Source organism: Fusarium oxysporum, chromosome 12 (assembly GCF_000149955.1).
Source record: "Fusarium oxysporum f. sp. lycopersici 4287 chromosome 12, whole genome shotgun sequence".
NCBI lineage: Eukaryota > Fungi > Ascomycota > Sordariomycetes > Hypocreales > Nectriaceae > Fusarium > Fusarium oxysporum.
Window position 1 is genome coordinate 1,073,843 of NC_030997.1, and position 17,172 is coordinate 1,091,014.

Here is a 17,172-nt window from a genome sequence, read left to right on the forward strand (position 1 = left end):
GGTGAGAAACATAAAAAACTAAATACTAGTCGAAAATGACCTAACATTGGGATGCTTTTAGGTCCTCGCGAACAACCGGGCGAAGGGTGAAACCACCTTTTAGGACCATAGTGCCTGAGGAGCATTGTCTGGTCTTGCCCCATGATTGTGGTATTTATTGTCAGATTAACGACCTGCATATTACGATGCGGTTGCGGATGTATATGTTACAAAAGTCGAAGGAGTCGCCTCTGTCAAAGCCTCGCGTGCTTATTACGAGACATTTAGCACTGCAATTGGGTGGTTTTTATTTTATTTTTTATTTTTTCTGGCTCGATGTATCCCACTAAGATATCACAAGCTCTAACTAGAGAACGACCGTCTTTTCCCATCAGACTATGACCACGTTGGCGGGAAGACATGCGCGAAGTGCGATATCTCTCGCAGAATCGATCGCGAGGAACGGGAAACTACAGAGCCGATGATCCATTATGGAGTTATTGCTTCAGGCAACACTCTTATCAAAGACGCAACTTTTAGAGATAACCTCGCAGAGAGCCTAGGCCACCAATGCTTGTGTGTCGAGATGGAAGCCGCAGGCTTGGTCGATAGGTTCCCGTGTCTTGTTATTCGCGGTATTTGCGATTATGCCGATAGCCACAAGAATGATCAGTGGCAGAGATATGCAGCATCTACTGCTGCCGCATTTGCCGTAGAGCTTCTGGGCCACGTTCCCGTGCGGCAACTCAAAGAGTCTCCACGAGTTCTTGAGATACTACAGTCACGTTAGTATACCAACTTCGCCATCCTCTAGTTGGACCTGCTACTAATGTTACTTCAGTGGAAGGCAAAGTGGACTCCATGAGGTAAGTCACTCGCTCGTAAGTATGGCTAGTTTATTTATCTCTTAACAGTCATCGAATGCAGCAGACCGATCTCACCTCGACCCTTGACCAGCTCCCCTTTGTAGCTGAAGCTCTATTCAACTCTTACGCTGAGGAGCATAGCCCGATGTGCCTACCAGAGACACGAGTTCAGCTTCTCGCTGAGATAGACGAATGGGTCACGAGTTCTGAGTCAAAGACCATATTCTGGCTAAATGGTATGGCAGGAACAGGGAAGTCGGCCATATCACGTACTGTTGCACAGCGGCAGTTGGAGAGAGACTGTCTTGGTGCAAACTTCTTCTTCAAAAGAGGAGAGGCAAGCCGAGGGAACATGTCGAAGCTGATTCCTACCCTGGCACGCCAATTAGCAATACATATCCCTGGTATGATCAGTTTGATCAAAAATGCCATCGATGCTGATCCGTCGCTCCCAACGAAAACTCTTGCTGAGCAGTTTGAGAAGCTTTTCAAAGAGCCTCTTAGGAAATTGGCAGCTTCTTCATCAGATCCAACGTCCCTTGTCATTGTCATAGACGCCCTTGATGAGTGTGAAGGGGAATTCCAAATCAAACGTATAATTTCACTCTTTGCTGATATGGAATACCTAGATTCGCTGAAACTCAGAGTGTTAATTACGAGCAGACCAGAACTTCCGATTCAGCTTGGATTCCTAGATATCAACGGTATGTACCAGGGTCTTGAGCTCCACAGCATCTCACAAGATATCATGGAGCACGACATATCTATATTTCTCCAACACGAGTTGGGTATAATACGACAGAACTTTAATTATGTGGTTCACAGCGACCAACGGCTAGCTGAGCAGTGGCCGGGCACTGTCAAGATTAGACAGCTTGTTTCCATGACACTGCCCCTGTTCATCGCTGCGGCAACTATTTGTCGGTTCTTGAATGATGCTACTCTTGGTGGCCCGGATGAGCTTCTGGTGAGGATTCTTGAGTCCAGTAGCCGCACGCATATGTCTCGGTTGAACGACATATATTCCTCCATTCTCGCCTCACAAGTGGTCAATAGACCGAGGAGAGAGCGAGAAGAGGTCGTCAAAAGCTTCCAATCAAGCGTTGGCGCCATCGTCACATTAGCAACGCCGTTGACAATCAATGCTCTATCATCATTGCTTAACATCCCTGCCACGACAATTGATATGAAGATCAAGGTTCTTCAGTCTGTTCTCGACGTACCCAAAACCCCAGAAGTCCCTGTTAGGATCCTACATCTATCGTTCCGGGATTATCTCGTTGATCCTGATCTGCAAGGAGCTATGGAGTTCTGGGTGGACGAACAGGCCACGCACCGGAGACTGGCAAGTCGTTGCCTCTTCGTCATGAGTTCGATACTTCGTGAAAACATATGCAGACTACCCTTTCCGGAAACGTCTCCATCTGAGATCGAAGGCCTGGACCCGCAGAAGTTCATACCTCCGGAGCTTGACTATGCTTGTCATTACTGGGTACACCATTATGTCTCCTCGAACACCCAAGAGTGCGAGGCGCATGAAATCTATCCATTTTTAGAAAAGCATCTGCTCCATTGGTTGGAAGCAATGAGTCTGCTTGGTCATACCACCGACTGTCTGACTATATTACATGCATTGGATGAATGGCTAGAGGTACGTTGTCTTCTTCAAATCCGAGTGCGTCATACTTACAATCTACAGAAATACTCTCCTGTGAAGACCTCTCGGACCTTGTCAAAGACGCTCTGAGATTCATCCGAACTCACTTTTCCATTATTGATGAAGCCCCACTACAGGTCTATTCGTCAGCAATAGTATTCTCGCCAACAAATAGTATCGTGAGACGTCTTTTCGCGAGTCGAGTCCCTAGCTGGCTTCTAGCCTGGCCAGTAGTCGAGGATGAGTGGGGCCCATGCTCCTTGGTTATAGGTCACATTGCTGTAGTCAAGTCAGCTATCTTCTCACCTGATTCAAAAACTATCGCATCGATATATGCTGACAATACTATTCGAATTCTTTCAACGAAGACTGGTAAATGTGAGCATGTATTAGCGGGACACTCTGGTGAAATCCAGTCAGTAGTCTTCTCACAAGACTCCAGAATCCTTGCCTCGAGCTCAACTGGTGGTACGGTACGGATCTGGAACTTGCAGACGGGAGAGTGTGGCGAAGTCTTGAAGTATCCCTCACCTACAGGAAAGGCTTTTGCCTTCTCTCGCGACTCGAAGGTATTGCTCACAGAAAGTGGAAACCAATTCGTAAGAATCTGGAAGACACAAACTTGGGACCATATCATTTTTAGGGGACACACAGGAGCGGTCAACTCAGCTGTCATTTCACAGGACTCGAAGATGGTAGCCACATCCTCGGATGATGCAACAGTAAGACTATGGAACACTCACACGGGTAGATGCGAGAAGATATTGAAGGGCCATACAGGAAAGGTCAATACAGCGGCCATCTCGCCTGACAATCAAGTGCTTGTCTCTGCTTCTGTCGACCGGACTTTACGTATCTGGGATCTAGATGCGGGTAAATGCAAAAAGGTGCTCAGGGGCCATGACTGCGATATCCTGTTAGCGGTATTTTCTCCCGACTCACGTATGATAGCTTCCGGAGATGTGGAGGGCGGCATAGGGATCTGGAATGCTCGAAATGGAGCATTTATGCACGAACTGAAAAACGGCTTGTGCGACGAGAAATACGAGTCGTTGATGTTTTCAGAAGACGCGACAAAACTTATTGCAATCCTCAGCACACGAACTGCTCTGATACATGATATTCAGAGCGGAAATTGTGAGCAGGCCTTTGCTTTCCCATCTAAAAGTTTGAATTGGTCAGTTGAACTTTCGCATGACTTCACTATGATTCTTACAGCTTCTTCGGATGACAATACTGTCCGGATATGGGACCCTCACACTCAAAGCAAGGTCCTGAAAAGCGCGAAAAGCCGGGATAACGTGATTCTCGAAGTTGAAACATCACCAAATGGGAGAACAGTGGTATTGCGTACGGCGGGCGGCTATGAGGTTTGGTCACTGCGCCGGAATAAATTCGAATGTCTGCTGGTAGGCGACAGCAACTTCATCCAGTTCTCGCCTGATTTCGCCACGGTGGTTGTTGCCAATGAAAGGTCTATTACGATCTGTAATGTGGAACCGGGGAACTACACTTGTTCCTTCGACATCAGAGGGATGGTTAAATACTGCCTTTATTCGGAGGATTGCAAGATCCTTGTAACATTCCACATGGATCTCTCCATCTGTGGCTGGCATTTGGAAAATCATAACTACAAACGCCTTGCGGATATCGGCTATATTCACAACCTTCGAGGTTTCTTCAATCAGCTAAATAGTGGAGACGTCATTCTTGACGGCAATGTTATTCCTGTGGTCGAACCTCTTCGTCAAAGGGTGCGTATGTGGCCCACCCGGCCGGTTCTGAGACGAGATCAGACATGGATCACGATCGGGAACGAGAAGTTCTTTAGGCTCTCTCCAGAGTGTCTAAACGCCGAAATAAGCATACCGGGGAGTACAGTCATTGTGGATTGTATTTCTGGGAGACTTGTTATATTAAGCTTTGACGTCGGTAAGGCTGGGCTGCCGCCATCTTACATGGAAATGGAGACGAACCTGGATGAATTTTACTATTGACTTGGATAAATCTTGGAATGGCAAGAGGTAGCACTCTTATCATATAAGATAAATACTTATACTTGGATTACCCGAGTGAGATATACTAAGAAATTGCTTGTCTTTCTAGAAATGTCCCTGGAGGATGCTTTTTTTTTTCAAGGTGTTTTAGATTGACCTTCTGTTAGCTAGTATAACCGAGAAGCTATTCGACTTCTGACTTTCCAAGTGAGATTTAGAATATTGTCATGGCGTAGTTGCATCCAACTCGGGGGTCTTCAGATAGGCATAGCGCGCTCCAAGTTCTCATTGTTAGCTATTCGCAGACATACCCGGGCTGTTGGCCGCCATGCATGACTCGGGATCACTGGGCACTGGGCACTGGGCACTGGACAAAGTTAACAAGGAATTCAGGACAGACCTTTAGACAATATTTCTTCTATCAGTGACAAAGGCTGCCCTCGGAAAGGCTAAAAATTTGAACTCTAAAGTACTAACATACTATTAACCTAAACCTCAGGTTGATGTTGCTTAGTACCATAGTTTCTCGTTTGGCTCGACACCCTTCTCCTTGCAATGGTCATAATAAAGCTCCGCGAAACTAAAGATGTCCATTGTCTCCCTTAAGCTGTCATCGTCATTGAAGAACTCGAGGCTTCCTGTAATGGTAAACACCACCTCTGCGCCAGCACCCATGAACAGCGTGTGAATAGTTCCTGGGTTCTCAACAACGTAGTCCCCAGGTCCAGCGACCCAGTCGTACCTATATATGTCAGTCAACGCACCGTGGGCCGAGGTCCTGTACTCACTCCTTGTATCTCCAATTCCCAGAAAGTGTAACAGCTGTGACTGTACCTCTATGTCTATGCTTTCCGAGCCAACAATCGACAGGCGTTCTCAGCCCAATGACGAAACTACCAGATCTCGTTTCAAATCGGAGAGGCTTGAGCTCTAGCGTTCCTGTCCAGGGATGCCACAGAGTGTCTTTGCTGGAGTTGACGTAGACATCTGGAGAACTGTGCTTGTCGGTGAAGACGAGTGCCTTTCGGTCTTTGTCTGTGAGTACTGATTCGCCCTTGGGATGCTCCAATTGATCGGAACTCTTTTGAGTATTCTCTGATGTATCTTGGGTCTGGGCCGGCGCCATAGTCAGGGAGAAATTAAGACAGATACGAAGACTTCTGTACGAGAGTGTTGCAGTGAATGGTTTGCTGTGCTGGTAAGTCTAGCGAGGGCTAGGAGCCTGATTTATATTCACGAAACCACGCTGACTAAATGTACGCATCTGATACGTGTCGCGTAATTTTGAGTTGGGCAGTTTTATGCAATGTGTAGATCAATGCTACCCCAGATTTTCGAATGACTCGGGGTTTGCTATCCAGCACTGAGCGGTGTAAGCAAAAATAGAAATTCGTAGGGGTCTCAATGGGGCTCCCCTCTGTGCCGCACTCCTATCTCTACTACCTCGAGGCGGGGACTCTTTTCTTGGGGAAGATCGACAATATGTTGGCTGCAGACGTTGGGCATCGCTGCAGCGCTTTGACTCAAGTTACCCATGAAGGAACTGTCATGACTCGCTCAAAAGACGCTCTGCAGCGGTGATTTTGGAAACGAAAGGACATAGGAGAAGCTGTGCCTCAAGAAACGAGTCAATAACGTGATTGCGTGACGCAGTTTTGGGGTGGTTGACCCAATAGGTGGGGTGGCTGAATTGAATTGTGGTGGAAAGCAGAGTAGTGAGGAGCAGAAATAGATATCTGCATTTCTTCGGTAGAATATATAGGATGTTTGAACATGGGTTTGTGCTTTCAAGCGAGATTCTCTGCTTTGATAGTATACCAGCGGGTAATGCGAGACATTAATGCAGAAAAAGGCAAGAGAATCAATTTTGTTGATGGTATAGGGTAGGTAACTTTCAGCTCTGCTACGCCACTAACAGACTGCCAGGACTACAAGGGGCAAAAGAGATAATCGACTAAGACCCAGCATTTGGAGAGCGCTATCAGATACCCGATAAGACGCCAGCCCAGTACAAATTACCGACAAACCTAGCGCTCTACAAGGACAAGCAGCCGAGGTTCCACTACCCGTAAATCTCCATAATCTTGCATCAGAACCATGGATTCAACACCCGCGGCTCGACGTCGCCGCCGTAGACGCGTTGCCGAAGAGAACCGAAAACGTGCGCCTCGAGCGTAAGTCCGTTTAATGCAATGTACTGGATTCAGAACTGATGATGTCACTGATATCAGGTGCGATCGATGCAAGGCTCGGAAGAGCAAATGCATTGAGTCGAGTCCAGGCATTTGTCAAAGATGTGAAGCGGGTCAGCTTAGTTGTCGCTTTGACAGGTATGTGACAATTGCAGGATCGACAGCTAAGTTAATCTGAAAAAATGTAGAGATAGGTTGTCTCCGCGACAAAGTCAAAGCCCAATGCCCGCTGGAGATGCTACCATTACTGCCGTAGCTGCCTCGTCTCAAACGGGAGCAACACCACAGGAGAACATTTCCATAGAAAGCCGTACGAACGATTACACGTTTATGTAGACACTGAACTTACAGATGCAGACCAGACTGAAGGCATACTATGGCCCCGATTCCTGACAAGACTACGCGAAGCCTTTTCTTTAGACCCAATATCAGGCCCTGAGGAGCAGGATATGGTCAATCTACAGGCTGTAAGTATTGTTTCCGCGCCTGGCAGTTATATGAGACTGAATTTATCAAGAATATTACGCGACCAGACAACCCATCGCTCGCAGAACAGGCCCGCCTCAAGAAGATTGTCGACTCATTTCCTCCTCGATCTATCGCTGAGTTCCTTGTTCATGTCTGCATCAGACGAGGCACCGATGTCTTCTTCTATTTCGACCAAGCACAACTCATTCATGAGATTGAGCAGTTCTACACCAATCAAACGTGTCCATTAAGGTTCGATCCCAGTTTCATCTGTCTCGCATTGACAATCTTCGCACTTGGCAGCCACTGGACCCCTTTAGAACGACCGGGCCATTCGCGAATTGATGAACACGATCCCGGGCGTTTGTTCTTTGAGCAGGCTAAGGTCCTTGTGCCGGATATAATCGAGCTTCCAGGCCTCAGGTCTATCCAAGTATGCTTGATACTCGGTGTCTATCTCATGCCGCAGAATGCAGTTGGGTCGTCCTATGTCTACACGGGAATGGCTTTGAGGAAGGCTCTGGCATTTGACCTACATCAGGATTCGGACGACCAAGCAATGGACGCGCGAGAAAGAGAAGTTCGTCGTCGGTTGTGGTGGTCAATATACTCACTTGAAAGGTAAGTCCGGGTCACTCCTCCTGTCGGCTCCAACCGTACTGACGCGAAGCAGGTGCTCGACAATAAAGCTCAACAGGCCACGATCGGTGGCACCCGAGATCATTACGGTCCCATTACCGACTGTTATGCCAGAATTTGACGACTCCCAGAAGTTCAACAACGTTCTGCTGCAAATAGCATTCGCTCGTCTCATATCCATCTTGGACAGAGTGGCTGATTGGGAGTACGTCCGCAACCTACTGCTCCACTTCACATGCTGATATTTGCAGGTCAACAGTAATGAAGGATTCAGGTCGGGCAGATACATCGAGCCTGGAGAACCAGCTAAGAGAGTGGAAAGACTCGTTACCCGGAGACTTCGATCTGGAGACAATTCCTCCGCAAGACTCACGATATCGCGCTGTCTTTCATATCTGGCTCAACTATTACTATGCATGGATCGTTATGGGTAAGATGCCTCTCATTACTTTTGTGAGAATGACTCTTCGACGACATCTCGGAGACAACCCAGAGCCATGCAATATTGACGCAAAGGCTGAAAAGCTATCAAAGTCATGCGCAAAGGCTTCTAAAAAGCTGCTTCAGCTCTTTGAGGATCTGAACCAGACTGGTTACACCACGAGGTTCTCATTCACGGACTTCCAAGGCTGCAGTATTGCTACCATCGTCATTCTCATAGCAGGTATCCTTGATAGGGATCCCGGATACGAAAGACGCGTCAGATTTGGTCTAGACTTCTTGAGAAGAATGGCGACAGGGAACCCAAATGCTCAAGTTGGTGTTCGGTTTGTCGAAGCCCTTCGGTCCATCTCGAACGAGGCCTGGAGCAAGCTTAGTCGGTCTAGGCAGCCTCCTGCCAACGTTACTGACGAGGGGCTACAATCGTCTGCGTATAATGAATGGGCGGAGTGGCTGTCGAACCGAGAACAGTCCCAAAATTATAATAACAACGAAGCGATTGGCGAAGGCGCATTAGGTGCCGACCAGAATACACAGGTATCTCCAGGTGCCGACGCAGAGTTCTGGTCTACGGGGCCTGAGGTTATGGAATGGAGCTCACGCACTGATGCAGTTCTCGAGCCGCTCATGTCACGTCTACCGGTTCCACAGCTTCAGGCCGGCGAGCAGCTTGATCCGTTTGAGACATATCGCCTGTCGACGACGTATAATGACGACCAGCCATTTTTAATGGGGCTCACAGGCTTTGATGTGCTGGACTTTGCAGGCTATCCTCCCGATATGGCGCCATGAAGCTTGGGTTTAGTCAATCGATGTTTTGAGAGTTGAAATGCTACAATGGAAATTTATTGGACATTTTGTGCGATCCGGATGTGATTTGCCACTCAATCTTGTACCAGGAAGAACATAATCGGGAAGAATTACGGTCATGAACTAATTATTAATATACAACGTTCAAAGTATAGTCTTGAGGCAGAAAAAGACACTTGTATTTATGCTTTTCCCAGCTTGATACTCAAAATCCCTGTTGTTCCATGTGTATTGCTCCCGACATTCATCAGATATTACAGCACTGAGTTGAATCGAATCGGAATTCCACCGTCAACCGCCAAAGACTCCAACTGACTGCGATACACCAGACCGTCCTTCATGACCGCTAAGATGTACTTCTCCGGGTGATCAAAGATCTCGATTTGCTCCAATGGGTTCTTGTCCATGATGAGAACATCCGCCTGGAAACCCTCCTTCAGCTGACCGAGAGTAGTCTCACAACCCATCATCTTTGCAGGATTCACTGTTGCACTTCGCAATATCTCAAGAGGCTTGAGTGCTTGAGAGCGGAGAGAAAACTCCTGTGTCTGCGCAGAGCCGAGGGGGCCGAGGAGATCGCTGCCATAGCACATGGTCACGCCAGCTTCCGAGGCAATGCGGAGAGCTTCGAGGCCGGACTTTAACACTTGGGCGTTCTTGACTTGTGACTCTGGCGGTAAGAAGTTCTTCCACTTGTCCGTGGCCATCTGGGCATAAGTGATAAGTGTCGGGGTGAGATAGACACCCTTCTCTGCCATGAGACGAGCCGTTGGGGCATCAACGAAGTTACCATGCTCAATTCCCTTGACTCCATTGTCGATGCAATGTCTGATAGCCTTAGTTGTGTATGCATGCGCCGTGACGAAGGTCCCAGCATTGTTCGCACACTCCACCATCGCTTGAATCTCTGACGTAGTGAATTGCAGCTGTTCCAGCTTGTCGGTCGGTGATGCAACGCCACCAGATCCCATTATCTTGATAAAGTCCGCTCCGCAACGAATCTCATCGCGAACAGCGGCCATGCACTCCGGCACACCATTGCAGATACGGCCCAAAGACCCAACAGCGTGTCCTCCACAGCATTCATGCTTCTCGTAAGAACTTCTCAAGTCACCGTGACCACCTGTTTGCGAAAGCGCGTGGCCTGAGATGAACAGACGAGGGCCGGGGAAAACGCCCTCTTCAATGGCCTCCTTCAGTGGAAGCTGAGCGCCACCGCAGTCACGAACTGATGTGAAGCCGCGGTAGAGCATTTGCGAAGCGACATATGGCTGCCGCAACAGCGAAATGTCATTGGGGTTTCCAAAGACACGGGATAAGTCTGCGAAGCCCGGTGTCGCGCAGAGATGAACATGCGCATCGAATAGACCTGGGCATAGGTATCGGCCCTTGCAGTCCACGACGTTGTAGCCATCGGGATATTGGCTTGGTGTTGAGGGGTAGACGGTCTCGATTTTGCCGTCTTTCGTGGATAGCGATGCATCTTCGAAAATGTTACCTGTCGAGACATCGATGATGTTGGCGTGAATGAAGAGATGCTTCTTGGGAGGGTGACGAAGCCATGGCTTTATGTCTGCGCCAGGAACTGTATCGACTTGAGTCATGTTGAAGTCTGTGAGATAAATGAACCATGCAATCTCAGTTCAAAGCCAAGATAAGTGAGATAAAATTGAGATATCGGCCCAGAAACCATCCAAGACAGTGGCTTTTTATCACAATCTCCTCTCAAGCACCCCTCGCTCTGTGTAACGCTCTTCGCCGATCATTGCCGATAGCGGGCGAGATTACCGCAGTCGGCAACATGGCTATCGGCAAAATGTCACTATTCCCGACATTGAGCCATCGGATCGATGGTCTATCTCGTCGGCTCCATGTCCTTCCCCGCATTATGATAAGGTTTTCCCCATAGTGGCTCCTGTCACCGAATATCCGATGCCCGGAGCTGTCATTTGATGAAATTTTGATAACGGCGAACCAAGCTGTTGGGATCATGATATAATTGAGGTGTTCCCCAGGAAGGATCAGCGTAGCCCATCATGCACTTGGATTGACATTATCCAGATCATTTCTTTGTTTCACCATCAACTCGCAATCATGGATAATGCTCTTGAGAAGAAAATGTCTGCGCCAAAGCTTGATGAGCCTGAGGCAAGGGGTGAGATCCTCAACATGGACGATTCATACACTCCTGAAGAAGAGAAAGCGGTTCTTCGCAAGATTGACATGGTCATCCTGCCATTCGTAAGTGACCGCATCGCCATCGAGTGTCTTCATAGCTCACAAAAGTCTACAGATGTGCTTCGTCTTCTTCCTCCAGTACCTCGACAAGCAGAGTTTGAGCTACGCTGCTGTCTTTGGTCTCATCGACGACCTCAATTTGACCAGCTCTCAGTACTCCTGGTGCAGCTCTATCTTCTACGTCGGCCAATTGGTCGCTGAATATCCCTGTATCTACCTCATGAGCAGACTGCACCTCACCAAGTTCGTCGGAGTCACAGTGTATGTTCATCCATTTACCTACTCGGTTCTTACTTACAATCAACAGTATCGTATGGGGCACCATCTGCATGTGTCTCGCAGCTCCCCATAACTTTGCCGGTTTCGCCGCCGTTCGTTTCCTCCTCGGCTTCAGCGAAGGTGCCGTATCGCCTGCCTTCGTCACCATCACATCCATCTGGTACCGCAAGTCTGAACATACACTTCGCACTGCTCTTTGGGTCACCATGAATGGCGTTGCACAAGTTGTCGGATGTCTTCTCATGTATGGCATAGGAAAGAATTCGTCACTCGGTCTTGCACCATGGCGTACTCTGTTCCTTGTCTGTGGTGCCATGACAGTCGTCGCTGGTATCGCCTTCTTTACACTGATGCCTAACGGCCCGAGAGATGCTTGGTTCTTGAGCCCCAGAGAACGCGAGGTATTGTCGATGCGCATGGCTCGTGATCGTGAGGGAGGTGATAAGACAAGCTTCAGCACCAGTCAACTCCGAGAGACTCTCCTGGACCCTAAAGCTTGGGCAGTCTTTTGGTTCGGAGTTTTGGTTACGATGCAGTCACCCGTGCTTACCTTCGCATCTCTTGTCATCAAGTCGGTCGGTTACACGCAGCTCGAGACTATGCTCTACACGGCACCATCGGGAGCAGTTCAGATCGGACTCTTGTGGATTGGAGTCGGACTTTGCACCCTGTTTCCCCAACAGCGATCGTTGGTCGTGCTGGTTCTGATCATTCCACCTCTTATCGGCAACGTTTTCCTGATGAAGCTTGATGTCAGTGCTGGTTGGGGTCTGATCGCTGCATCATGGGTGGTAAGTTTAATGATTTCTTGTTTCTGACATCTGCTGACTCTTTGGATAGTCGTCTTGCATTACAGCTTCAATGTCGATTCTCCTCTCACTCTCCGCGTCGAACGTCAAAGGCAACACCAAGAGAGCTTTGGTAAACTGCATGTTCTTCATCGGATATTGTGCAGGCTGTATTGGATCCCCTCAGCTTTGGACCAATGGCCCCCGATATCGAGAGGGTGTCATCACCAGCATCGTCACTTGGTGTCTCCTGTTCCTGACGATGATTGTTTATCGCACCCTCTGCACTCGTGATAACAAGAAGAGAGACCTGGCTGGAGAGTCTCAAAGCACTGGGGAGGTTATTTTGGATAAGAATGGCTTGCCCAAGTCTGACTTGACAGACAAGGAGGACAGGGCGTTCCGATATAGTTACTAGATGGTTATCAGGTCGAAGTATGTATCAAAAGAGACGGACGCAAGGATTGGATCAGTGTACATGCCGAGGATTCCCAGCTAAGATATCATTGAGGGTTCTATAGAGGCTAAAAGCATTCGCAAGATTAAGCACTCTTTGTGCCATTGAAAGACTTCTTCTGGATCCAAGCATCAACAATACCAGCAATCTGCATGTTATTCTTCTCAACATGCAAGAAATGACCGTTGCCCTTGATACCCCAGTCAGCCAACTTGATCCACTCAGGCTTGCCACCAGCCTGCTTGAGGAAGTCGATAACACAGTGATCGTATGTGATGTGAACAGAAGCTTCACCAGTCAAGAGCAGGTAAGGAACCTTGTTGATCTGAGGAAGCTTGCGGGCGGGCTCGACTTGAAGATAGCAGTTGCGATGAGCCAGAGTCTCCTCTCCAACGGACTCGCTTTCAAGTTCTAAAAGACAGTGTTAGCAAAGGTTACTGAAAGAGAGGGTGGTGGTGAGCTTACCGGATGGGTCGCTGACTGGAGGATCGTAAGTCACAGGTGTGTTGGTCAAACCCCAAGGCGAACCAGCAAATCCACCTAGACCCTCAGCATAAGACCAGAAAGGTGAAGTAGCAGCCTCGAGATTGATGCTACCAGCGATGTACTCGGGGCAATCGTTGGAAAGCAGAAGAGGATTCCTGCTACCAAGCGAATGGGAGATGAGAAAGGCCTTCTCGCCAAGGAGAGAAAGAAGCTCGCAACCACCGGCACGGAGAGCGTTCTCCTGGCCGACAAAGTTGGTGGTAAGAGGAATCAGCGACTTCTTGAACTGGTCGTACACAAGGTCACCATCGGCTCCGGTACCAGGCCACTGGGTGTGCAGCTTAGCTTGGGGATAGGTCTCATAGTTCTCGGGAGAGGTGAAGAACTTCATGACAGTCTCAGTAGCAGAACCCGCGGCCATGGGGAAGCTAGCAATAGCGTTCTCAGCACTGCGACCGATGGCATTGTTATCCACTAAGTACACGACATAGCCCCTCTTGGTGAAGTAGCTAGCCCATCCCTCACGGTTATCGGGTGTGTTGAGCCAAGTACTTCCCGATAGACCACCACCGTGGAAGAAGACAAGAGGATGCTTCTGAGTCCACTGCTTAGTAGGCGTCAACTTCTCCACGTAGACTTGATCAACGGTGATGGTTCCGGAAGTCCCCTTTGCAGAGCGACCGCCGATGTAGAAGAAATCTCTCGTGTAGGGGACCTCATTCGAGCGGCAGTGCATGCTAATGGCGTTCGTGCCAGTGCAATCCACCTTGCGCTCTTGGACAGGAGACGCTAGGGCGCCGCCGAGGAAGAGCAGCGAATTGAGAACGAAACGCGCCATTGTAATTAATTAAGTAATTGGGGGGATGAAAATGAATGGCTGCCAGAAAAATACTCTGGACTTTTGTCTAAACGAGTGGCTGGTGATTAAGGACGTAGAGAGTGGCGATTCTCTATGTTCGAGATGAATAAAATGTACGGGAATTGGGAGGTTTATAGCAAGGCAAGGGTCCAATATGCTGTAGTATTCCGTTCTCGCGCCAATCGCATTGCGTGAGTGAGACTAAACGAACGTCGTGGAGATGGGACATGGGTTCCCAGAAAGGGGATGCTTGGCAAAGGATTTAAGGAAGAAATCAGCATCAAATGTTGGCCGATCTAATCTCAAGACAGGACAAGTTTTCTATACTCTCCTGACATATAGAAATATATTTATAAACGACTCACCAAAACCTTCTAATCTTCATTCAGGCTCCAAATCGTCAAGACTCCACATACAATGACTTCCTCAGAGCCGATCGAACGATTCTTACACGATGCCAATCCTAAGGGCCCAGTAAGCCGTTCGCCGTTAGATCTCAATAACGTTAGCATGGCCCGGATATACGGAGAAATTACCGCGCCGCATTATGCCAGGAACCCATCGCTCGGCACCAAGGCCCTTTTACCCTGTCTGGGTCATCCGAGTTGACGGATCCAATAGAAGAGAAGCGGACGGGGTATTTCAAGGTTGGAGGATTTAATTCCCGGTATCTAAGCGGGGCTTCCACTCAACCTCGAACCATTGCTGCATCGTCTGCAACGGTGCTGCTGCGATGATACTTGCTACTGAGAAACCATGTGTCTTGTAGAAAGATAAATGGGTTGTAGATATCGTTTTTGTATTAACAAGAAAATCTTTTTGAATGTTGATCAGCAACCGATAGACTAAACTTGGGTCTTCTTCCTCGACCTTTTACCTATTTTGCATGATAATTCTTCATCCCCGGATCCGAATCATAAGTCAACTCGACCTCATCCGTCCTCAAAATCCCCATTTCCACAACACCACCCTTATCCCCACCAATAATATTCTCAATCGAGTCCGAATCCCCCGCCGTAGCCCTCCTGACGGTCGTGGTGTTCCTCGTATCATGCTCCAGGTCCGTCCATCCCTGCGTTCTAGATCTCGAGTGGGAACCCGACGTTCCAATCTTTGTCTTTATGGAGCTCCACGTCCCCATTATCGCTGCATCCAAAACAGGGAGTGAGGCGGTAAGTGTGCCGAATGTCAGGTCCAGCACGGTCCAGCGCATGGCGGATGTGAATTGCCAGCACGAGTCGTTGGTTATGGTGACCATTGTTTGCTGGAGGAGTCCACCGAGGACTGTTGTGCCGCCGACAAGCCAGATGAAGAAGAGACGGGCTTTTTTGGCGGTGTTAATCTTGACGTACCAAAGGATGATGATTGGTGCGAGAAGAAGAACAATACTCTGAGAGAATAATGTTAGAAATGCATTTGATGGCAGAGAAGCACCTCAGCTCACCTGCGCAACATGCATGCTGCTCAAGAATTTATTCTGTAGACCAGTGTCTATGCACACTGGTGGCTTGTCCAAAGAACCACCAAACTTCTTGTCCCACGCAAACTGAATGGGATTGCATGTGAACACGAACCCTTCGCAAAGTCAATACCACCCATCAGTCCAGCGCAAGGCCCAACTTACAAAATATCGCGAGAAGGATGTAGATCACCACCGTACCAAGAAAGATATCCGCAAAGAGCCTCCACTTCTTCGATGCTCTATCCGCAAGTCGACGAACGAACAATGTGATCGAAACCTTGATCAGCCCGACCGAGACGTAGAAGATGATCCTGCATACCGATAGGTAGTAGAAATAGAGATTGTATTCTTCGTAGGTGCTTTCGTATGTATGTCGACCGGCGCCTGTTTCCGCGAGCATCGCTATAACAATGCATGGATAGCTGACGGCCAAAGACTAAAAATGTCAACAAGATTTGATTCGAATGTACCGATTTACTCACTGCAGCGGCTATAATGGCCAAGTCGTCTGCTCCAAACTGTGTCCTCGCGCCCTTGAGACGAATGATAACTCTTGCAACCGTCGGTACAACAATCGCCAGTATAACCAAGATCATACCCGCCAAGATTGCAGGTTTCTTCGACTCGTCGGGTGGATTTTCAGGTCGCTGGATCGAAAACACCAAGCCTGCGCTCGCGTTGAGATTGTTGAGGCCATATGTACGAAGAATACCGCGAACGATATAGAAATCATCTTCAGTAGCAGGCGGTTCGCCTACAAACGCTGAGTTCACCATTTCGAAAAGTCTTTGACATGACGTTCACGAAAGCAATGAAAGTGCCGAACCGTCACGATATATTATCCGACAAACTGTCTTGCCTCTCGTACTACCCTCCTCTCCTGGACCTTGCACCCAATGCATCTTGGCGAATGTAAATGGTGCGATTCCGAAAAATGAGGATTTTGCCACGGGCTTAGGTCCTGTTTCAGGCGTGGAGCTCCTGCTTATTCTGGCCATCTCCCGTTTTTCCAGAACCCAGTCATTGTCCCAAGCGGCGCAGAGTACTTTTTGAATGTGCTTGATGGAGTGACCTGTAACCGAGCTCTCGGGACAAAAGCAATTAGTATTCAATAAGCATATAATAACCATTATATGCTTTCGCTTAAACTGGATCATATGAGTGGTTATTTCCGACGTTATAGCAGCCGTCTTAAAACGAACGATACTTGCAGAGCCGGCGCTCGGCTCTGAACAGGGCGCCGGAGAAATTGAACAAAGCCGTGAAACACAGTGGCTTTCCGAACTATCGGGCCAAACAACATGCCTCCCTTCAAAACCCTAAGTGAGGCTGCCCGTTCATGCTTGAGTAAATCAGTGGATCTTGGATCCATGATGAGATTTTAGCGAATATCCGACAGGAATTGGAGCGTGCGCTGCTAAATGGACAAATGAAATTGTTAGCATATCTTCCGTAATTACCATTGTATATCGTTCTCGTTTAATTCCGCGAGAAACTTGCAAGAAAAAAGCTTATGGCAGTGTTGACTCAAGTCTCACTATTGTCGATGCCTGT

General features: G+C 48.4%; 8 protein-coding genes across 9 annotated transcripts; 3 read left to right on the forward strand and 5 right to left on the reverse strand.

Moving 5' to 3' along the window:
* Nucleotides 1-565: 565 nt before the first annotated feature.
* FOXG_21181 (uncharacterized protein) lies at nt 566-2,592 on the forward strand (the record flags this gene model as incomplete). Its single annotated transcript, XM_018401505.1, has 4 exons — nt 566-764; nt 821-845; nt 894-2,496; nt 2,545-2,592. 4 exons carry the CDS (start codon nt 566-568, stop codon nt 2,590-2,592), a joined length of 1,875 nt encoding a protein of 624 aa, XP_018252738.1.
* A 128-nt stretch (nt 2,593-2,720) lies between these two features.
* Nucleotides 2,721-3,139, reverse strand: FOXG_21182 (uncharacterized protein; the record flags this gene model as incomplete). The annotated part of the gene is made up of 3 exons (XM_018401506.1): nt 2,721-2,781; nt 2,844-2,871; nt 2,935-3,139. The coding sequence occupies 3 exons, from the start codon at nt 3,137-3,139 to the stop codon at nt 2,721-2,723; spliced, it is 294 nt and encodes a 97-aa protein (XP_018252739.1).
* A 1,424-nt stretch (nt 3,140-4,563) lies between these two features.
* Nucleotides 4,564-6,109, reverse strand: FOXG_13484 (uncharacterized protein). Its single transcript, XM_018393467.1, has 2 exons — nt 5,288-6,109; nt 4,564-5,241 (listed from the first exon to the last, which is right to left on the reverse strand). Exons 1-2 carry the CDS (start codon nt 5,623-5,625, stop codon nt 5,010-5,012), a joined length of 570 nt encoding a protein of 189 aa, XP_018252740.1. The 5' UTR covers nt 5,626-6,109; the 3' UTR covers nt 4,564-5,009.
* Nucleotides 6,110-6,554: 445 nt separating this feature from the next.
* On the forward strand, nt 6,555-10,779 carry FOXG_21183 (uncharacterized protein). Of its 2 annotated transcripts, XM_018401507.1 has the most exons (7): nt 6,555-6,673; nt 6,731-6,829; nt 6,880-7,001; nt 7,049-7,158; nt 7,209-7,780; nt 7,833-8,003; nt 8,050-10,779. In XM_018401507.1, the coding sequence occupies exons 1-7, from the start codon at nt 6,597-6,599 to the stop codon at nt 9,029-9,031; spliced, it is 2,133 nt and encodes a 710-aa protein (XP_018252741.1). In that variant the 5' UTR covers nt 6,555-6,596; the 3' UTR covers nt 9,032-10,779. The 2 variants fall into 2 exon arrangements, with proteins under 2 accessions (XP_018252741.1, XP_018252742.1); XM_018401508.1 differs by having other exon boundaries at nt 6,880-7,158.
* Nucleotides 9,134-10,777, reverse strand: FOXG_13487 (uncharacterized protein). Its single transcript, XM_018393468.1, has one exon. It carries the CDS (start codon nt 10,651-10,653, stop codon nt 9,304-9,306), a length of 1,350 nt encoding a protein of 449 aa, XP_018252743.1. The 5' UTR covers nt 10,654-10,777; the 3' UTR covers nt 9,134-9,303.
* Nucleotides 10,780-11,009: 230 nt separating the features above from the next.
* FOXG_13488 (uncharacterized protein) lies at nt 11,010-12,902 on the forward strand. Its single transcript, XM_018393469.1, has 4 exons — nt 11,010-11,290; nt 11,343-11,548; nt 11,595-12,357; nt 12,407-12,902. Exons 1-4 carry the CDS (start codon nt 11,144-11,146, stop codon nt 12,770-12,772), a joined length of 1,482 nt encoding a protein of 493 aa, XP_018252744.1. The 5' UTR covers nt 11,010-11,143; the 3' UTR covers nt 12,773-12,902.
* On the reverse strand, nt 12,897-14,135 carry FOXG_13489 (uncharacterized protein; the record flags this gene model as incomplete). The annotated part of the gene is made up of 2 exons (XM_018393470.1): nt 12,897-13,222; nt 13,277-14,135. 2 exons carry the CDS (start codon nt 14,133-14,135, stop codon nt 12,897-12,899), a joined length of 1,185 nt encoding a protein of 394 aa, XP_018252745.1.
* Nucleotides 14,136-15,033: 898 nt separating this feature from the next.
* On the reverse strand, nt 15,034-16,394 carry FOXG_13490 (uncharacterized protein; the record flags this gene model as incomplete). Its single annotated transcript, XM_018393471.1, has 4 exons — nt 15,034-15,546; nt 15,601-15,731; nt 15,781-16,054; nt 16,101-16,394. The coding sequence occupies 4 exons, from the start codon at nt 16,392-16,394 to the stop codon at nt 15,034-15,036; spliced, it is 1,212 nt and encodes a 403-aa protein (XP_018252746.1).
* Between the last annotated feature and the right edge of the window lie 778 nt (nt 16,395-17,172).